Source organism: Schistocerca serialis, chromosome 1 (assembly GCF_023864345.2).
Source record: "Schistocerca serialis cubense isolate TAMUIC-IGC-003099 chromosome 1, iqSchSeri2.2, whole genome shotgun sequence".
In the NCBI taxonomy this organism is placed as follows: Eukaryota; Metazoa; Arthropoda; class Insecta; order Orthoptera; family Acrididae; genus Schistocerca; species Schistocerca serialis.
The window spans coordinates 1202942535-1202966373 of NC_064638.1; the positions used below are offsets into that span (position 1 = coordinate 1202942535).

The window sequence follows — 23839 nt, forward strand, 5'->3', positions numbered from 1 at the left end:
AGGGAAATCGAGCGGTGCTCTTTCTTGAGTAGAATGTTTCACATCTGCATACTTTATTCTGTCTGGGACGATATCTTGTTGAAGGGATTCATTAAATATAATTTATGAGAATGTTTAAGTACCTTAGAGGAAATATTATCAAAGACAAATTTTTGTTTGCATTTTAGTGATCATCATTTTCACCTCACTGACAGTAACTGGGGCTATATGCATTTGACTTATTCTGTCCAATCTCTTTCAGAAGGTACATAGCCTCATTGATCAAGTCCTTACAACTCATTTTTTCAGAAGCTGTTAGAAAGTGCTCATTAAGGACACTTGCAACTGCATTAGTATCTTTAATCAAACTACCACAATGTCTTATTTCTACCTTAGAAACACTATCATGTTTTTTCCCCAGCTCCATTTTGATAGCACCCCAGATGGTTTTTATTTTATTGTTTGAGTTATCTACACTCCTGGAAATGGAAAAAAGAACACATTGACACCGGTGTGTCAGGCCCACCATACTTGCTCCGGACACTGCGAGAGGGCTGTACAAGCAATGATCACACGCACGGCACAGCGGACACACCAGGAACCGCAGTGTTGGCCGTCAAATGGCGCTAGCTGCGCAGCATTTGTGCACCGCCGCCGTCAGTGTCAGCCAGTTTGCCGTGGCATACGGAGCTCCATCGCAGTCTTTAACACTGGTAGCATGCCGCGACAGCGTGGACGTGAACCGTATGTGCAGTTGACGGACTTTGAGCGAGGGTGTATAGTGGGCATGCGGGAGGCCGGGTGGATGTACCGCCGAATTGCTCAACACGTGGGGCGTGAGGTCTCCACAGTACATCGATGTTGTCGCCAGTGGTCGGCGGAAGGTGCACGTGCCCATCGACCTGGGACTGGACCGCAGCGACGCACGGATGCACGCCAAGACCGTAGGATCCTACGCAGTGCTGTAGGGGACCGCACCGCCACTTCCCAACAAATTAGGGACACTATTGCTCCTGGGGTATCGGCGAGGACCATTCGCAACCGTCTCCATGAAGCTGGGCTACGGTCCCGCACACCGTTAGGCCATCTTCCGCTCACGCCCCAACATCGTGCAGCCTACCTCCAGTGGTGTCGCGACAGGCGTGAATGGAGGAACGAATGGAGACGTGTCGTCTTCAGCGATGAGAGTCGCTTCTGCCTTGGTGCCAATGATGGTCGTATGCGTGTTTGGCGCCGTGCAGGTGAGCGCCACAATCAGGACTGCATACGACCGAGGCACACAGGGCCAACACCCGGCATCATGGTGTGGGGAGCGATCTCCTACACTGGCCGTACACCACTGGTGATCGTCGAGGGGACACTGAATAGTGCACGGTACATCCAAACCGTCATCGAACCCATCGTTCTACCATTCCTAGACCGGCAAGGGAACTTGCTGTTCCAACAGGACAATGCACGTCCGCATGTATCCCGTGCCACCCAACGTGCTCTAGAAGGTGTAAGTCAACTACCCTGGCCAGCAAGATCTCCGGATCTGTCCCCCATTGAGCATGTTTGGGACTGGATGAAGCGTCGTCTCACGCGGTCTGCACGTCCAGCACGAACGCTGGTCCAACTGAGGCGCCAGGTGAAAATGGCATGGCAAGCCGTTCCACAGGACTACATCCAGCATCTCTACGATCGTCTCCATAGGAGAATAGCAGCCTGCATTGCTGCGAAAGGTGGATATACACTGTACTAGTGCTGACATTGTGCATGCTCTGTTGCCTGTGTCTATGTGCCTGTGGTTCTGTCAGTGTGATCATGTGATGCATCTGACCCCAGGAATGTGTCAATAAAGTTTCCCCTTCCTGGGACAATGAATTCACGGTGTTCTTATTTCAATTTCCAGGAGTGTATTTCGGATTTAATACGTAATGTTTTACAGCACCTTATAACTCTTTTCAGTATTTTACAATATGATCTATAATGTTCTTTTACAGCTGGCTCATCAGAACATCTTTGTGATAGATATAACTTTCTTTTTGTCTTACATGAAATTTTTATCCTTTTTGTAATCCAGGGTTTCATTTTGAAAGCCTGGGGATTCAGTAATTTCACAGGTTTTTTTTATTTTTTATTTTTTTATTATTTTTTTTATTAGAAATACTGCTTCAAAAATGGATAGATTGAATTTAATATTAACATTTCCTTAGTAATACATTTCGCTCCAGTCAGTCTGCTGCAAGCGCTTATTGAAATTCTCTAATGTGCCCACATTGATTGTTCTGAAAGACCTAAAAACTAGTTTACATTTAATGCTCGAACATATGTTATTAAGAGTAAGCAACTTTCCACCATGGTCAGTCAGACCATTGAGAATTTGACTTACAGTACTGTGACTACTATTAAACTTATCGATAAAGATGTTGTCAATGAGGCTTACACTGGTCTCTGTCACTTGGGTAGGAAATTCAACTACTGGAGTTAGATTAAATGTTTGTAACAAATGTTCTGGTTCTCTTCTAGTGGTGTTGTCTGTAAGGAAGTTTACATTAAAGTCACCCAAAATGACTAAATACTTGGCCTTTGAATATATTTTTAACAAAACTGATTCAAGCTGTTTTAAAAAACACACAAATTTTCCCTGCAGGAGCCCTATATATTGTCACCACCATAACCAACCAATTATCAGCAAAAATTTCAGATAAGAGGCTTCAAAATAAAAATCTTCACGATGAATACTTAAGTGATTTATGAGCTATACCCACTTTGATGTATACTACAGCACCACATTTCTCTCTATTTGCTCTACAGTAACTATCAGCTAGGACATAAACCTCCAAGTGAGGCATCAGCATGGCAGACTTTACATTCTGCTCTGTGAAACACAATAAATGGGCTTGGGCTAGGGAGTAATTTACATTTATGATGTGAGCCAAAAGCTCCACTTTATTTCTAAGGCTCCTGATATTTTGGTGGAATATACATAATTTATCATTCATAACAGATTTTAAGTTGCAGCATTTGGAGGTTAAATTAGTGTCTCACAATTAATAAGGACTGGTACTTGATTTACTGACAGGCCTCCTCTTATAGGCTATGTTTGTGCACACATTACTTACAAATTGACCAGAGTCTTGCCATGATTCTTGTTGCACTGTGAATATCAGCTCTTCCACCCCTGTCACTTTTCATAAGTGATGGTGTTGGACTGTTTGCTGGTGATGAGTTGGTTACTGCTTTTGACTGGCTATGTTGTTTAATTCCATACTATTGTGTAGCTTCTTGTGCATAAAAAATCCTGTTGATTGCAGTCTATGATGGTAGGGCCCCTGGTTTTATATAGTTCGCTACAAAGTTCCACTACCTGGTTCACCAAATTGTGCCTTCCATTTCTGTTTAAGTGGAGTCCATATCTGGTATGTTCTTCGTGCTTTATTTTGCTCATATCTGTTAGGTGCACATTATTAAATTTTTTATGCAACTTCTGTAGTTCGGAGTTGTAGTGCTCAATTTCTCTGTTCACACATGACCATTAAGGGAGATCATGCCACACTAGTACATTTATTAAGGTGACATTTGTGTTGTACAGTTTAGGCAATAACTTCCTGTAAGTTCCGAGTGCTGTCTTGCTCTCATTTTTGTAGACATCATTGACACTGCCTATAATTAAAAGTGATTGTCTTTTTTTCAGATTGTTTGTTTCTATCATAAGGTTTTCGAGTACAACACTTAATATTGCTCCAGGTTTAAATTTTATGAAAACATAATACTCTCCATGTAGAGCATCATGAAGGGGAGTTGAAAGGCTTTTCTCATGACTGTTTGCATACAGTTACAATTTTTACTTGCACCCATCTGTTAGTATCTTTTTGTTTCACCTATTCTCATTAAATCCATTGCATTTACTGTCTCAGGAGGTTTATTGTTACATACTTGGTAATAGCACTACTTTCACAAGTGCAATTAGCACTGGCAGTGCACGATGACCAACCAGTGGACTAATTGCTAAAAGTAGCCAACAGCATATATGCAACACTGGATCACCAGCTGTCATAATGTCATCAGCAGATGATGTGCCATCCAACTCCGTCTGGTGGATGCCAAACTCGTCCGAAGAGAAAGTGCTGTAGTGTGGTTCCTTCACACTCCGAATGACTCCCCTGAGAAATTCTGAAGAGCTATGCAGTTTAGGTGATGCTGGCCAGACAGATATAACCCCACCTGCAGCCAGGAGGACCTAGGAGAGCTATCTTTCTGGCACACTGTAATGCTGCCCACCAAGATTATTGGTGACCTAGAAACAGCTCTATTAACATTTTTGGGTAGTATGACAGGCATGTTGCCGATAAAAATTGAAATTGACAAACCATGTGCCTGTTCAAGTGATGACCATGATGTAAATTAGGCAAGACAAATCACAAATCAAACAAATTGCCACTCCAACCAACTTCCTGGTGTTGTGATGAGGAGTCAACACCATCAAGACCTTGCAAAATGGCAAAACCACAAAGGTCTCTATTGACTGGATCAAGCTAGTGTAGTCCTACCTTCACCTCTGCAATACACCATGCAGACGTCACAAGTTTCATCACACCTGGAGACACTGATGCAGAAACATCTTCACCACATCCAGCAGCTGCATTGACGCTGTGGCTAGATGTATGCACAAGACAGAGGTGATTGGTGACTGGGTGTGGGGGCTATGAACTATGAGAGGGTAATTAAACCAAAAACTGACTGTAGAGTGTGTTGCGATACGACAGTTATCTTTGATGTTAATCTCACGCACACACAAATGTGTAAAATAGTTACAAAGAGGTTTCAGAAAGAATTTCTCCAAAATTTTTACCATCACAACAACAGAATTACTCTTCTCAAACACTGTTCTGTGTGCTGTTACTGTCGTAGTTAATATACCGAAGTACTTCCCTGTCTGAGTTGTATCTTTTGGTTTATATTTCTTGTATAAATGCATAAATAGTATTTCACTAACACTCTGCCATATAAATATGCAGTCTGAACCATAAATTAAAGAAAATAGTAGGTCACAATGTATGGCATTTGCTATAATGCTAGATAAGAAACTTAAATACCACACACTTAAAAGCAGTTTTTATGAACTATAGTGGTGCATGTGCAAGTACCAGGTCATATAACAGATGGACACTTAATTAACAGCCTAAAATAGCAGGCTGTAACTGTAGAAAGAATATGTGAGAATTACAATAAGTGTGAAGGTATATTATAACAAAGGCAGTTACAGCATTAATGTTTATACATGTGATAAAATGACAATTTTTATTGTTTGTTTAAAAGTGCAGATCCTGAAATTTTATTGAATAGTGAGAAACTACATAACTACAACAAGAATCTTTCTCTGTAGTTGTGTGTTCAGCAAGCCTCACTGCAACTTAGAGGACTTGAGCTTTACCTAGGTGTTAGTAGTGCAATGTGGTCCACTCTGCCTCCTGAGGATGACTTTGTAGCCTCTTGAGGGAGATGTGGTGGCTACTGCTGTGGAAACCAATATGAATAGGCATGAGGAGAGTCTGCTAACTTTTCATCCAGTTCAGTTGTAATAGAGTCTGTACGGAGTGGTTGCTGAGATGCCACCACCAAAGGCACAGCCACAGACAGTGTGCAAAAACTGATAGAAAAAAAGAAACAGAGAAGAGAGACAATTTTAGATATTTATTACCATTTTAATGAAAATATGTTTAAGATTTTTGGATGTGTTCCACATCCATAAGGATAATTTTGCTTGGGATCTCTGGAAAGTATATTAGCATATTTGTTTCTCTTCATAAATACACTGAAGAGGTAAAGAAACTGGTACACCTGCCTAATATAGTGTGGGTATCCCGCAAGCATGCAGGAGTGCTGCATCATGACATGGTGTGGGCTCAACTAATGTCTGAAATAGTTCTGGGGGGAACTGAAACCATGAATCCTGCAGGGCTGTCCGTAAATCCATAAGAGTACAAGGGAGTGGAGATCTCTTCTGAACAGCACGTTGCAAGGCATCCCAGATATGCTCAACAATGTGCATATCTGGGAAGTTTGATGGCCAGAGGAAGTGTTTAAACTCAGAAGAGTGTTCCTGGAGACACTCTGTAGCAATTCTGGATGTGTGGGGTGCTGCATTGCCCTGCTGGAATTGCCTGAGTCTGCTGGAATGAACGAAGGAAATGCAGGTGATCAGATATGATGTTTACATATGTGTCACCTGTCGGAGTTGTATCTAGACGTCCCATAGCACTCCAACTTCACACACCCCACACCATTACCAGGCCTCCACTAGCTTAAATAGTACCCTGCTGATGTACAGGTCCGTGGATTGATGAGGTTGTCTCCATACCTGTACTCATCCATCCACTTGATACAATTTGAAATGAGATTTGTTCGACCAGGCAACATGTTTCCTGTTGTCAACAGTTCATTGTTGGTGTTGATGAGCCCAGGCAAGGCACAAACCTTTGTCATGCACTGATGAAGGGAATGTGAGTGGGTCTTCAGCTCCAAAAGTCTGTATCAATGGTGTTTCATTGAATGGTTCGCACTCTGACACTTGCTGATGGCCCAGCATTGAAATCTGCAGCAATTAGCAGAAGGGTTGCACTTCTGACACACTGAATGATTCTCTTCAGTCATTGTTGGTCGCTTTCTTGCAGGATCTTTTTCCAGCTGCAGTGATGTCAGAGATTTGATGTTTTACCAGATTCCTGATATTCACAGTATGGTACATTTGTGAAATGGTCATACGGAAAAATCCCCACTTCATCACTACCTCAGAGATGCTGTGTCCCATTGCTTGTTCGCCAGCTATAACACCACATTCAAACTCACTTAAATCTTGATAACTTGCCATTGTAGCAGGCAGTAACTGATCTAACAACTGTACCAGACACTTGTTGTCTTATATAAGCATTGTCAACCACAGTGCCATATTCGGGCTGTTTGCATATCTCTGTATTTGAATATTCATGCCTGTAGCAGTATCTTTGGCACTTCAGTGTATTTAGTGTGTATTCTTGTTTTTCTGACATGTTCTATGCCCTAGACGATCTGCACACTGATCTATGAGATCCTATAGTAATGTAGTGAAATTGAAACAAGAACTTCATCGTTGAATAAGCAACCCTTGAACTTCTGCAGTGAATGAGAATGATTTAATAGCTTGATCAACAACTGTGGACATCCTCAGTATGTCAAGATAAGTGTCAACACAATAGTGTATCAATCCCTGCCCAAAGAACGTTTTTTGTCATTTACAGGTAACTCTTTTACATTTAGAGTACATTGCAATGTCTGAAATGATATTTAAATTTTGATCTTATATGGGGGTTGGAACTTAAATAGTGGCAACTATTTATTCACAACTGATACAAAAGAGTTACATGTTACTGTCCTTCAAAGTTGTCGCCAGAATTGTGTAGAACCTGTTGCCAGTGTTGTGGAAGGCGTAGCATACCATTAGCAGAGCCTGTTCCGTTGATGGTACGAATGGAGTGGTCAGCTGCCTGTCAAATCTCTGGAACAGTTCTGAAGCGAATGCCATGAAGCCAAAATTGAAACGCCAATCCAATGAGTGGCATCATTATGGGTCACCACGAAAGTCGAAAGTGCGTCAGAGCATCAGTATGGTGAAAGTTATGGTGATTCTTGTGTACGACTGATGGTATTATTCTAACATTACATTCCTCTGTGGAAGACTGTCAGTGCACAGTATTACTGTTCGTTTTTGGAGCATCACCTGTGACAATCTTTGCAAAATAAGCGTCAATACTTTCTGTGCAACCCACCCATCATTTTGCACGACAGTGCACAGGCGCATACAGCACAAGCTGTGGCTGCTCTGTTTGGTCGATTTGACTGTGAAGTACTGTACCATCCACCATACTCCCTGGATTTAAGTCCTTGTGACTTTGATTTGATTCTGAAGATGAAGGAACCACTTCGTGGCATTCGCTTCAGAACTGTTCCAGGCAGTAGACCGCTCCATTCACACCATCAACAGAACAGGCTCTGCTAATGGTATACTAAGTCTTCCACATCACTGGAAATGGGTTCTACACAACAGTGGTGATTACTTTGAAGGACAGTAACAGGTGAAAACATGTAACTCTTTTTGTATCGGTTGTGAATAAATAGTTGCCACTAAGTTCCAACACTCATATATGATTGGGAAAATTATACCATGTAGAATGTCACACAGTAGTTGCAGCCAAGTTAGTATCCTCATGGCTGCTATTGCAGGTGGCTCTGCCTTTGATGGGGTAGGAGCTGACTGTGACAGGAATGGAGTAGGTGTAAGCAGGAGGATGTATTGAACAGGTCTTGCATCTGGATCTATCACAGGGAATGAACCGTGGGGCAAGAAGTTGATAGCAGGAGTGGAATGGGGACCTGCAAGCACACCTACATAGTCCTTTCCCCTTTTCTTCTCACACCCACCACACAAGCACAACCTCCTGAGGCTGCGCCTAAGACCCCACCTTGTCCCTGTGATGTCTCTACACCCTTCTACAAACAGTGCTACAGTACTTCTCCCACCCATACCCTGCTATCCCTCTCCCTCCTCACCACATTCCCCATCTGTACCCACACTACCCATCCAAGTTAAGATCACTGTTCACCACAGTCAGATCTTTGTGCTCTGAGATGGCAGTTATCATGTGAGTTGTGTCTGTAGGAATATATATATGTGTGTGTGTATAAGTATGTGTGTGTGTGTGTGTGTGTGTGTGTGTGTGTGTGTGTGTGTGTGTGTGTGTGTGTGTAGGACTCAGACAATAAAATCTGACAGTCTTCTCTCAGAATGTGTGTCTACCGCTCGATGTCTCCTATATTTTGTGAGTAGCGGTATGTCCTGTTTCATGTTATTTGAATGTTGTTAATTTTGGGAAATTAGAAGAACAAAATTCTCATGTATCTTCAATGAACTCATGCCTGTGTGTAGCTAGTAGCTGCAAATTACAAATTCAACATTCTCTTACTCCTTTTGAAGTGGCTAATGAACTAGCATAACACTTGGTTGATAGTCTCACTCTTGTGAGCTGTAGTCCATACAGTGATTTTCTTGTGGTGTCATTATCACAAGGAAACAATTGAACACATATGAACAGTTGGTAGTGTAAGCTCATGGCAATGACTTCTGAACGGGTTAGTAGAACATTAAAATTTGCATTATTTAATAAATTGCATAAAGTGTTTCCACATCATACACAAACAAGCAGTACCCATAGAACTGTCTGCTAACAGATCTCCCATGCTATACTCACACAGGTCCATCTCCTCCAACTACTCACATGAAACAGCTGCAAAGGAACACCCTCCTAATCAAGCAATATCATGCTGGAAAGGAACAACTTAACACATCCTTCACTAGTGCTTCAAATACCTATCATTGTCCTTGGAAATGAGAGACACTTTTCCCACAACTCTATATATGTCACTCAAAGTGGTATTCCAATGTTCACCGAACTTGTCCTGTTTCATTCTTATGCCACACATACTTCCAAACCTTTGCCACATGGGTTACATTCCTGTGGAAGTACCAGATGTGAACCCTCTCTATACACTCACCAAGCACATACTATTGTAATCCATTCACAAGCATGTGCTACCCTATCAGAGGCAGAGCCAACTGTGAAAGCAGTCATCTCATATGCCAGCTTTGCAGCAACTTTTGCACAGTCAATTATTTGGGCATGACCACTTACCCCATTAATCAGCTGTCCACCTAAATGAATGGGCACTCTAACTTTGGCACAGAAAGTGCAGCTATAAAACTCTTTGACTGTCTATCCATGGAAATAAAAGCCTGACAGATAAAGTGTTTTCAAACGTAGATTAAAAATGTTTCTGTTTAACAACTGCTTATATTCCAGAAAGGAATTCTTGAATACAAATAATATGCCACTTTTACAGAAAAAAAGCCTATAGAAGGCCAGTGTACATAAATATTGAATAACTGACTAACTGTGGCCAAGACCAATTCATCACCTAGTGACACAACACACTGCTGAGCACAGCATGCTCAACTTCAGTCATTGCTCTGCAACCCTTTACATCTAGATGCTCCATCCCAACACCAGATTCAGTGCAGTCTATCTTCTCCTCTGTTCTAGCTCCCCCTTCCAATACACTTCTTCACTTCAGTGTGAGCCACAAACAGCTCCCCCTGCCTACACCACTGCCACATTCCTGTCCCATCTCCTTGCTGCCTCTCCCTCCCAGCTGACAGCGAAATATACCTTCAGTTGTCCACCACCTCTATGCCCCTTTTCCCCTTTCATCAGTTTCAACAATCTCAGCTCCTCACTCCAGCTGACCTGCAACATCAGAAAGTTGAAGCCATATGTGTATATGGCTATGTTTGTGTATTCTAAACGTCAGCTCTGATAAAGGACACCATCCAGGAGCTTAGCAATGTTTTCAGTTTTATATATGTAGCTACTGCCCACTGAATACCTTAACTATATGGTGCATTGTCGTATTTACTCCTCTCTTTATTTAAATTGTCTACAGGTTTCTGTAACACAAAATTAAAACTCTTGTGCACCTCTGTGAAATAACCTGTAGTCTTTGACAGATGATTCCTTCTGTATAATATGACTATTTAAATAATTCTAGTCCAACCTACTTTAGCCAACAGCTGTCTGTCTCAAGTGTCTATAAAATAATTTTTGTTTTCAGACAATACATTTTTAAAAATTACACACATATTTTTTTAATAATTTTGAATGGGGTACAGTTCAGCTATTCAATGAAAATGATCCATTTCTATGTTTATCGTACATCTACATATGTTATCTACACAAAATATTTAACTAAAATCATGTGTTCAATGTGCAATTCTAGGTGGGATGGCTGCTGCTGTGCCCGGTGAACTGAAAGGTTACTGGGAAGCATTTAATGCCTATAAAAGTGGGAATGTAACATGGAGTGATCTTGTATACCCATCAGTTAAAATCTGCCAGGAAGGCTTTGAGGTTAGTTCCTACTTAGCAAACGTTCTTAAATCAAATGAGGACAGCATTAAGGAGAGTGAGACTCTTAGGTAAGTGACATTCACTTCAGCCTTAAAAGTCTGACTTCAAAAAGCAGCAGCAACATATAATAATGTGGCTGCATATTCAGTTGTAATGTGATTTATTTGTGATGATGAAAGAGAAACAATCCATCATTTTATAGATGAATTTAGATTTACCATTACCATAAATGACATGCAGGTGCTCTATCAAACAGGAAATTATTTACTAATTAAGAACTGAAGGCATATCCTCCTATCAGAATGTTGTTAAGTGTAATCCTTGTATAACATCATGATTTGGGGAACCACTGCCTCTTGTTAAACACTCTGATGACTCATCTTTTGCCATTAGCATTCTAAACTCTCACATTTTTCATGAAATAATATCCAGGCCAAAGTATCCTGATGCAAATCTGTGTGAGTGCTTTTCATCAGCTCCCTCTTTTTAAAGCCACTGTTTCCTTAACCTCCTCATCTGTATCTAAAATATTATTTTATATTTGGCTCCAAAATCTGCTGTATATTTTTAAAATAAGATACAGAACTTACATTTAAGGCGTTCCTAACAAGGAATTAAAGTGAGATGTTTCTCTGTGTATTATTATTCTATCAAATGTTTTGAAACACTCTCATTTAAACAGTTTCACTCCAGTCCTCAGGTTGCAGAAATTGGCAGCCTTCAGTCAAATAGCATATTTGCTTCAGCCCCACTTTCCAATCTATGAGAACCTACAAAATTGTAGTGAAGTAGCAGCAAAAACCCTATTGCTAAAAATGATGTACCTCTGTAGGGCAATAGCTGTATGAACCAAGCACACTGTTGACACACAAACCATGTGATGTTTGTTCAGTAGTAGTCATTTTGGTATGGTGCCACTTGTACGAAATGACAGTGTCACAATATTGTGCAAGTCTGAGGCTGAGGGAAATGCAGAATGTAGGAATGCATGAGGCAGAATTCATGTATCTCTCCTGGTTAATTCTTAAAGTGTCCTTTCCCACCCCATCCCCCTTCCCAGGCAGTTGAATAATTTCATTTGACACATTATTACAGTGGGTCTTTAGTCATTAAATGATCCTTTTTACACACAATGGATGTGTCAACTGTGTACAGAACTACTTTTGAATGTAAATAGAAATATTTAAGATCATTTACATGCATCAAAACCAGAAGAGGGCCTTGTACTGAGCCCTTCGGCACTCCATATTTTATATTAACAATATGAAAAGGATGGATTGCTGTTCACTATATAGAGGATGCATTGAGATCCAGACAGGCACAATGAAAAACTCTACTAAAATATAAAGCTTCTTCCAAAATAGAAAACACGCACAAAATTTTAAATTTTCACATTCACACAAGCACAGCTCGCACACACGTGGCCACTGTCCCAGATTACTGGAGCATCTGACATGAGCAATAATTTTCTGGGGTGGTGGGGTGGGTGGTGTGGGTAAGGAGGGGGCACGAAGTGGTCAAGGGAAGGCATAGCAGGGTATGAGTTGGGGAAAGACTTCGAGGTGCATTGGTGGGATAGAAGGCATGTGTAGTGCTACGGTGGAAGCAGGGAAGGGGATAGTAGTGGAAGACAGAGAGTAATGGAGGTTGAGCCCAAGGGGATTATAGGAACAAAGGATATGTTATAGTGTAGTTCCCTCCTACACAATTCAGAAAAGCTGGTGTTGGTAGGAAGAATTTGGAGGGCACGGTTGTGAAGCATTCATTAAAGTGAAATGCATCAAGTTTGGCAACATGTTCAGCTCTTCTTGGCCACAATTGGGCCATGACCATTCAATCAAACAGAGAAGCCACCAAGCCCATGCAATATCCTTGTCCAACCCTACTCCACCCCTGCTCCCATCCCTTGCCTCATTGCTCAAATCCCTGCAATAGAATTAGATGCAAGACCTGTCCATACACCCCCCCCCCCCCCCCCCCCCCCCACTACTATCTATTCCAGTCTTGTCACAGGCATCTCCTACCCCATAAGAAGCAGGTCAGCCTGTGGAAGCAGCCATGTGATCTGCAAACTAAGCTACAACAACTGTGCCACTTTCCACGTGGACATGACAACTAACAAGCTGTCTGTCCAAGCATGGTCACTGCTGAACTGTGGCTAAGAAACAGCTGGAGCAGCCAGTTGTTGAACACACTGCCCACAGCCTGTTCCATCTGGAATTTTCCTACCAACACTTACTTTATTGAATTATGCAGCTGGGAACTCTCCCTACAACATATCCTTCGCTCCTGAAACCCTCCGTCATCCCCACCCACAATCTTTGCTAATCCTTGTTCTCCACCTACATATTCCCTTATATGTTTCCTATGCAGCACTAAAAATGCCTCCTATCCCATGAGTGCTTCTACTAGTCTTTTTCCTTCTCTACTTCCCTCCCATCCCTCATCCCACACCCTCTAGCATAGCTTTCTGACATTATATCTAGCAGCCCTGTCCTGCCTGTACATGTTGCTGCATGCTCCCACAAGCAGCACAGCATCTTTCCCCACCCCTACTCTACTATCCCTTCCCCTCCCCACTTCATGCAGTTATAGTTCTGCTCCAGTGTCCAGAGACAGTGACCATGTGTGTGAGAGTTGTGCTTGTGTGAATGTGAAAATGTAAAAATCAAGCAATGGAAAATCCAGGATGGAATGTAACAGTACCAGAGAAGGAAAGTTGGAAAGTTGCTACTCGCCATATAGTGGAGATGCTGAGTTGTGATAGGCACAATAAAAAGATACACACAATTAAAGCTTTCAGCCATTAAGGCCTTCGTCAGCAGTAGACACACACACACACACACACACACACACACACACACACACACACACACACACACACACTCACTCACATAAACGCAACTTGCACACATGTCTGCAGTCTCAGAGAGCTGAGACCACACTGCGAACAGCAGCACCAGTGCATGATGGGAGTGGCGACTGGGTGGGGGTAAGGAGGAGGCTGGGGTAGGGAGGGGGAGGGATAGTATGGTGAGAGTGGCAGACAGTCAAGTGTTGCAGTTTAGACAGAGGGCAGAAGAGAAGGTGCGGAGGGGGAGGGGGTAAGTAGCGGAAAGGAGAGAAAATAAAAGACTGGGTGTGATAGTGCTGCCCAATTCAGAAAAGCTAGTGTTGGTGGGAAGGATCCAAACGGCACAGGCTGCGAAGCAGTCAGTAAGATGAGGGATATCATGTTTGGCTGCCAAACATGATATCTCTCATCTTAATGACTGCTTCACAGCCTGTGCCATATGGATCCTTCCCACCAACACCAGCTTTTCTGAATGCTCCTGTAACCTCCTGGCCTCAACCTTCGTTAGTCACTGTCCTCATCCATCCATCCCACTCCCTGTTCCCATTCCAGCACTACACAGCCATCATTTTACCGCCACACACAGTCTTTTATTTTCTCTCCTTTCCACTACTTACCCCCTCCCCCCTCCACACATTCTCTCCTGCCCTCCATTTTAACTGCAACACTTGACTGTCTGCCACTCCCAACATACTATCCCTCCCCCTTTCCGCCCCAGCCTCCTCCATACCCCCACCCAGTCACCACTCCCATCATGCACTGGTGCTGCCACTCGCAGTGTGGTTTCAGCTCTCTGAGACTGCAGATGTGTGTGCAAGTTGCGCTTGCGTGTGTGTGTGTGTGTGTGCATGTGTGTAAGTGTGTCTACTGCTGACAAAGGCTTTAATGGCCGAAAGCTTTAACTGTGTGAATCTTTTTATTGTGCCTATCGTGACTCAGCATCTCCGCTATATGGTGAGTAACAACTTTCCTTCTCCAGTATTGAAAATATAAAAATATGTGTGTGTTTTCTAATTCAGAAGAAAGACTTTGTCTGAAAGCTTAATTTTTAGCAGTCTTTCTCCACTGTGCCTGCCTACAGCTCAGTGTCCCCTCTAGGTAGTGAGTAGCAATCTATCCTTTCCATATTGTTGTTATTTCATCCAGGACTTTCCATATTTTCTATTAGTTATTTTAGATTTGTGAACCGCACTTTCAGTTTTACGTAGCACAAACTGTTTTCAGTTATTCATGTAGGAATATGTTAGGTCATAAGCAGGGCCTCTTATGCCAATGTTTGATAGCTTATCTAATAGGAGAGTAACTTTTACAAAGTCAAAACTTTCTTATGGTCTAGGTGTGTACCTGCAACACATTCTATGTTCTCGATGATGCTTGAAATCTCTTCAATTAGCTAAGCCACTGCTAGTTGATTTACGTTTTAGGAATCCATTTTGATTTTCAAACACTATATTGTGGTTGTTGAAAGAATTTATAATTCAATGATACAGGGTGGTCCATTGATAGTGACTGGGCCAAATATCTCACAAAATAAGCATCAAACAAAAAAACTACAAAAAATGAAACTCATCTAACCTGAAGGGGGAAACCAGACGGCGCTATGGTTGGCCTGAGATGGCGCCACCATAGGTCAAACAGATATCAACTGTGTTTTTTTAAATAGGAACCCCCATTTTTTATTACATACTCGTGTAGTACATAAAGAAATATGAAGGTTTTAGTTGGACCACTTTTTTTGGTTTGTGACAGATGGCGCTGTAATAGTCACAAACATATGGCACAAATTTTAGATGAGCAGTTGGTAACAGGTAGGGTTTTTAAATAGGAACGTTTGAACATTTCATTTCAGTTGTTCCAATGTGATACATGTACCTTTGTGAACTTATCATTTCTGAGAACGCATGCTTTTACAGTGTGATTACCTGTAAATACCACATTAATGCAGTAAATGTTCAAAATGATGTCCGTCAACCTCAATGCATTTGGCAATATGTGTAATGACATTCCTCTCAACAGTGAGTAGTTTGCCTTCCATAATTTTCACACATGCATTGATAATGCGCTGACGCATGTTGTCAGGCATTGTAGGTGGACCACGATAGCAAATATCCACAGAAAGAAATCCGGGGACATCAGATCCAGTGAACGTGCGGGCCATGGTATGGTGCTTCGATGACCAATCCACCTGTCATGAAATATGCTATTCAATACCACTTCAAGCGCATGCGAACTATGTGCTGGACATCCATCATGTTGGAAGTACATCACCATTCAGTCATGCAGCGAAACATCTTGTAGTAACATCGGTAGAACATTATGTAGGAAATCAGCATACATTGCACCATTTAGATTGCCAGCCATGAAATAGGGGCCAATTATCCTTCCTCCCATAATGCTGCACCATACATTAACCCGCCAAGGTCGCTGACGTTCCACTTGTCACAGTCATCATGGATTTTCCATTGCCCAATAGTGCATATTATGCCAGTCTACGTTACCACTGTTGGTGAATAATGCTTTGTCGCTAAATAGAACGCATGCAAAAAATCCGTCATCATCCCACAATTTCCCTTGTGCCCAGTGGCAGAAGTGTACATGATGATCATAGTCGTCGCCATGCAGTTCCTGGTGCATAGAGGTATGGCACAGGTGCAATCGATGTTGATGTAGCATTCTCAACACTGACGTTTTTGAGATTCCTGATTCTCACACAATTTGTCTGCTACTGATGTTTGGATTAGCTGCGACAACAGCTAAAACACCTACTTGGGCATCATCATTTGTTGCAGGCCGTGGTTGATGTTTCACATGTGGCTGAAGACTTCCTGTTTCCTTAAATAACATAACTATCAGTCGAACGGTCCGGACACTTGGATGATGTCATCCAGGATACCAAGCAGCATACGTAGCACACGCCCGTTGGGCATTTTGATCACAATAGCCATACATCAACATGATACCGACCTTTTTCACAATTGGTAAACGGTTCATTTTAACACGGGAAATGTATCACGAAGCAAATACCATCTGCACTGGCGGAATGTTACGTGATATCATGCACTTATACGTTTGTGACTATTACAGCGCCATCTGTCACAAAGCAAAAAAAGTGGTCCAACTAAAACATTCATATTTCTTTATGTACTACACGAATATGTAATAAAAATGTGGGTTCCTATTTTTAAAAAACCGCAATTGATATCTGTTTGACCTATGGCAGCGCCATCTAGAGAGCCAACCATAGTGCCATCTGGTTTCCCCCTTCAAGCTAGACAAGTTTCGTTCTTTGTAGTTTTTTTGTTTGATGCTTATTTCATGAGGTATTTGGTCCAGTCATGATCAGTGGACCACCTTGTATATGACTTATAAAACTATTTTGGAAGTGATGAAAATTGTCAAGATAGGCCTATAATATTCAGTTTTGTACTTGTCAACTTTTTTAGAGATCAGTGTTACCTGGACTGTTTTTAGTCTGTGGGAAGGTGCTAGGTTCTATTATGTTATTTGCTGCTAAAGACGGAGATCCAGAGACATTTTGTGTGCACACTTTTAATGCAGTAATTTTGATGCCATTGTTCCCAGCAGAAATGGAGGGTTTTAAAGAGCTAATGATGTTCATTATTTCTTTGCAATTTCTGGGATCTAGGTATAGGCTCTCCTACTGAAGAAAAGTATCCATTGAATATGTTTGCAATTTCAAGTTGACCTTTTATGAACATTCCATTGTGGTTAATAATGAACTCCCAGCAGTACTTGTCTGTGCATGTTCAAAACTGTTCATCATGGCCCAGACACCAGCAGTAATATTGTGTCAAGCCTGAAGCTTGTTTGCAACATAAATGCTCCCAGTCAGTCTTAATAAATCTAAATAGTATTCATGGTAAACTCTGATGTCTTCCCTTAGTTTGAGATTTTCTTTGTCATTCAACACTGAACTATTGAAGAATTTTAATTATAATTAAATAATTTAATTGTTATAACATGTTTTAATATAATTGTCATTTTATTTAAACAAGTTTACAGTATAAATCTTCATCATCATCAGCAGCAGCAGCAACAAATTCGATCACTTGATAATGTGGCCTCTTTGAGTTGGTGTGATTTCTGCCAATCTTGAGCTTCCTGTTGCCAATTCAATCATAAGTTTTTTTTTTTTCCATATCGGAAATATAGATTGCTACTTACCGTAAAGAAGACACATCAAGTTGCAGATAGGTACAATTAGAAGACATTCACATATAGCTTTCAGCCACAGCCTTCATCAGTAAAGAGTTACTAAACACAGCCTTCCGAAATGCCTTCACAAAAGATGACAAAGTAAATATTCCAGCATTCAAACCAAGAACAGCTGCCATCATGAGTAACAAAGAAGTAAATATCCTCAGACTTGTGAACCAACTTAAATCACTTAATAAAAGCAAGTCTTCTGGTCCAGACTGAATACCAATTAGGTTCTTTTCCGAGTATGCTGATGCATTAGCTTCATACTTAACAATCATATACAACTGTTCACTCGATGAAAGATACGTACCCAAAGACTGGAAAGTTGCACAGATCACACCAATATTCAGGAAAGGTAGTAGGATTAATCCACTAAATTACAGGCCCATATCATTAATGTTGATAAGCAGCAGGATTTTGGAACATATATTGTGTTCGAACATTATGAATTACCTCGAAGAAAATGGCCTATTGACACACAGACAACATGGATTTAGAAAACATCGTTCTTGTGAAACACAACTAGCTCTTTATTCATGTGAAGTGTTGAGTGATATTGACAAGGGATTTCAGACTGATTCCTTATTTCTGGATTTCTGGAAGGCTTTTGACACTGTACCACACAAGAGGCTTGTAGAGAAATGGCGTGCTTACGGAATTTCATCTCAGTTATGTGACAGGATTTATGATTTACTGTCAGAGAGGTCACAGTTCATAGTAACTGACAGAAAGTCATTGATTCAAACTGAAGTGATTTCTGGCATTCCCCAAGGTAGTGTTATATGCCCTTTGATGTTCCTTATCTGTATAAACAATTTGGGAGTCAGTCTGAGCAGCCATCTTAGAATGTTTGCAGATGATGCTGTCGTTTATTGAGTAATAAAGCCATCAGAAGATTGAAACAAACTGCAAAATGATTTAGAAAAGATATCTGAATGTTGCAAAAATTGGCAGTCAACCCTAAATAATGAAAAGTTTGAGGTCATCCACATAAGTGCTAAAAGGAATCCATTAAACTTTGGTTACATGGTAACTCAGTCAAATCTAAAGGCATAAATTCAACTAAATACCTAGGAATTACAATTATGAACAACTTAAATTGGAAGGAACACATAGAAAATGTTGTGAGGAAGGCTAACCAAAGACTGCATTTTATTGGCAGGACATTTAGAAAATGCCTACACTATGCTTGTCTGTCCTCTTTTAGAATACTGCTGCATTTTGTGGGATCCTTACCAGATAGGACTGACAGAGTACATCGAAAAAGTTAAAGAAGGGCAGCATGTTTTGTATTATCATGAAATATGGGAGAGAATGTTACTGAAATGATACAGGGTTTGGGCTGTACATAAAAAGAAAGGCATTTTTCGATGCAACAGTATCGTCTCACTAAATTCCAATCACCAACTTTCTCCTCCGAATGCAAAAATATTTTGTTGACATCAGCCTACGTAGGGAGAAATGATCACCATGATAAAATAAGGGAAATCAGAGCTCTTACAGAAAGATAAAGGTGTTTGATCTTTCCGCGCACTGTACGAGATTGTAATAATAGAGAATTGTGAAGATGGTTCGATGAACCCTCTGCCAAGCACCTAAATGTGATTTGCAGAGTATTCATGTAGATGTAGATGCAACTTGATGTGTCTTCTTTATGGTAAATAGCAATCTATATCTTCCTATATTGTTGATATTCCTACCTGGAGTTTCCATTGCTTGGTTTTGTCATAGTTCATTTTTAGGCCACCCTCAGGGCAGACTGATGCAAGTTCAATAACCAGTACCTGAAGTTATTCTATAGTGTAAACAATGATCACATTTCCTGTAAATAAGATCTCCTAACCAACGTTATACTTTCACATACTTGAGGCTCATGTCTGCAGGAAGACATTTAATTGTAATAAAAAAATGTTGCAATTAAGAAACAGAGAAAATTGGCTACTAAACAACTAAAAATGTAGAAATGAGTTCATACTGAACTGAAACAGTTGTTGCAGAATGAGGAGGAGCATAAATTAGGACAAGGCAGTGAATGAGATGAAATGTTTCTACTTTTTAGCAGAACATAAAATGATTGAAAGTAAATATTGTATGCCAAAGTGGCATTCATACTGGATTCCTACATTTTGCTAAGACTGTGGTATAAGTTACTCTGAGTGCATTAGTTTTAATAAGGAGAAATCAACAGATGCGACACAAGGCTCATGCATATTCCAAGGTAGTTCCAGTAAAAATATCATAACTCTGGAAATAAACAACCAAATGGCCTCAATGATCAAGATGTCTGTACACTCTAGACAGCCCACTTACAAGTAAAGCTTTGTCGCTCACCACTAAGATGAAGATATATAACACCATTATCTGCACTGTGATACTGTATGGTTCAGAAAGCTGGATGCTTAGCAAGAAAGAAAGAAAAAACTGAATGTTTTCAAAAGAAAAGTGACAAGAAAAATGTGGAGATCTGTGTTGGTGAATGGAATATGGAGAGCTCAAAAGAACACTGAAATTTATCAGTTAATGAAGCAGCCCACAGTCATCTAGAAATTAAAAAGTAGGAGACTGCAATGGGCTGGGCATGTGGCTAGAATGGAAACAAACAGAATTCCTAAGAAGGCATTTGACAGCATTCTCCAAGCAACAAAACCATTGGGTCAACCTTGCAATGGTGGAAAGGTGACATAAAGAAGGACGTTGCAGAATTAGGAATCCCTGGATGGTGGAGCGAGACAATGAGAGATAGAAGAAGGTGGAAGCATATTGCGGATGCAGCATATGGTCTGTGATCACTGAAAAGAAGAAGAAGTTCCATGGAACATTTACTATTCATGGTATATTACAGTAACAGATATTGCAGGATGGAAACAATAAACAAAAATTAAGGAAAGCAACCACTCACCTGCTCCTATTCCTATACACCACATCAGTCATCTACAGGTGGGTGATTGTGTTTCTTTATTGTTTAAGATACACACAAATTACCTGGAGAATAATATCAGAAACTCTCTGAGGCTGATCACAGATGATACTGTTGTAAAAAGAGAAGTCACAAAACCCTGAAACTTTAGCAAAATTCAGGAAGCCCTTCAAAGGTTCAGCTTTTGGTACAAGGACTACCCACCGATCTTCAACATGAATAGGTATGATATACTACACACAAATATGTGGAGTAGCAATTATTGTTAGATTAGAGAATTGGGGACTAAGAACTGGAAACAACTGCAACTGTTAAATATTTGGAAGTGTATATCTTATAACTAGCCGGTAATTAGATGACTAAACTAAGATTTTAATCTCTTGCCAGCTATTGAAAAGTCACCTTTGCTGAAATAAAATATTTGTAGCCTGACTGTTATCTGCTTGCTGAAATAAGTTTGTAGTACTCTAATTACCAAATAATGAAGGTGACACATATTTGGCTTTAACTTTTCTATCTATTCACAAAACTGAAGAATTTACCATGAACTTATAAGCATTACGCTGAGTGGTACAGACTACATTCCACAAAGACTGATATGAAACTGACACACATGATATCTGCCATGTAATCTTAAATAATGTTACAACAATTAAGAAACAGTCTTACATTAATGGAAAAATAGTTTTATCAATATTGTAATTAAAATTTGGAGATTTGCAAATGTTACACATAACATAAATTGCAGTGTCAAGCAATGGAAAATCCAGGATGGAATGTAACAATACCAGAGAAGGAAAGTTGCTACTCGCCATATAGCGGAGATGCTGAGTCACGACGGACACAACAAAAAGATTCACACAATTATAGCTTTCAGCCATTAAGGCCTTCGTCAGCAGTAGACACACACACACACACACACACACACACACACACACACACACACACACACACACACACACACACAAATGCAACTTGGACACATGTCTGCAGTCTCAGAGAGCTGAAACCACACTGCTGTTCGCAGCTCTCTGAGACTGCAGACAGTTGCTTTTGCGTGTGTGTGTGTGTGTGTGTGTGTGTGTGTGTGTGTGTGCTGCTGACAAAGGCCTAATCTTTTTGTTGTGCCTATCACGATTCAGCATCTCTGCTATATGGTGAGTAGCAACTTTCCTTCTCTGGTATTGATAAATTGCAGTGTATTAGACATTATCTAATGCTTTAATAATATTTCTGGGTATTTTATGAGCTTTGCAAGAAAATATACTATATCACTCTTCAGAACAGTATTTTTTACTTATTTACAAATTATTCCAAGCTGGTTCTTCAGTGACCACAAAGACATTTAATAGGCAGCTCACCAAAAGGGGCTGAGCTTTCAGGGCCTCTTGCACCAACTACCATTGACCTCTGTACACCCAAACCTATTTGCAGTGGTGTTGGGTACATTTGACCTGGTGTCTCATTGATTGGAGTAGAATTGTCTTAACCGTCTTCGGTGGTGAGCTCCAGTTCAGACTGAACCGTGGTGACTGCTGAAGACATATCTGAAGATGGCCCAGACAACAATGGGGTACCAACCTGACTTTCACCCACCATATGGTCCAACAACCAGAAGTGATGGTATGGGCTGTCATTTCATTTCACAGCAGAACCACATTGGTTGTCATTTACAGCTCCCTTACAGCACAATGGTATGTTGACAATATTCTACTCCTCGGTTTGTTGCCCTTCATTCTAAGCCATCCTGGGCTTACATTTCAGTAATATAATGCCTGCCCGCGCACAGTAAGAATTTCTATTGCTTGTCTTCATGCTTTCCAAACCCTGTTTTGGCCAGCAAGATCAATGGATCTCTATCCAATCGCGAATATTTGAAGCATTGTCAGCAGGGCCCTCCAAACCGCTTGAGATTTTGATGATCTAATGTGCCAATTGGACAGCATTTGGAGCAATATTCTTCAGGTTGACATCCAATAACTCTATCAGTAAAAAAAATGCCAAGCTGATAACTGCTTGAGTGAAGGACAGAGGTGGACTATCGTGTTATTGACTTACTTGATTTGTGAAGTTCTTTTTTTGTGGATAAACCATCCAATTTTTGGAAATTGTAATCGTTTGTTTGTCTGTACATGTACATCATGCCTACCACCGATTTCCATACCATTTAGATAATTCCTTCTTGGAGTCTCTCTCTCTTTTGCTCTCTCTCACTCTCATTTTTTTTTTTTCTCAGGGTGTTTATCAAATGTAAACTGAAATAAAGTTCACACAATGGTAAACATACAAAACTTCGTAGCAGATTAAAACTGTGTACTGGACTGGGACTGGAACTCACAAACTTTGATTTTTACAGGTAAAGGTAAAGGTCTTGGATTCAAGTCCTGATCCAGCACGCAGTTTTAATCTGCCTGGATGTTGCCCACAAAACCGGAAGGTCTGGGTTCAATTCCCGGTCTGGCAGACTGCTGTAATCTACAGGAAGTTTCATATCAGTGCATATTCCACTGCAGAGTGAATGAATCATTCTGGTAAACATATGAATTCATAATTTAAATGGAACCCATAGTGTGTGAGTAGAATATTCTGCTGTGGTATCAGGTATTCAAACTGATGTGGAATTGGTCACATCAGCAACTGTTATACCACTCTGCAGTGTTACAATCTGGAGCAGTTTAAAATGGAACAATCACATAAAATTAGTTGTAGCAAATACCAAACTGAGATTTATTGGTAGAATATTATGCAAATATAAAGCACATATACAGGAGATAGCTTATAGAATCCCCACTTATCCAATTGTTGAGTGTTACTCTTCAGTCTGGAACCCTTACCATACAAAATTAATAGAAGAAATAGAAAAGACCCAAGAAAGAGTGGACATCATCA

General features: G+C 40.7%; 1 protein-coding gene across 3 annotated transcripts in view; it reads left to right on the forward strand.

Moving 5' to 3' along the window:
• LOC126419007 (scoloptoxin SSD14-like) overlaps positions 1-23839 on the forward strand; it is a 489031-nt gene that overhangs the window by 388538 nt on the left and 76654 nt on the right. For all 3 annotated transcript variants that reach the window (XM_050086079.1, XM_050086072.1, XM_050086063.1), the window contains one exon: positions 10828-11026. In XM_050086079.1, the coding sequence (XP_049942036.1) occupies positions 10828-11026 (199 nt within the window). The remainder of the gene's footprint in view (positions 1-10827; positions 11027-23839) is intronic.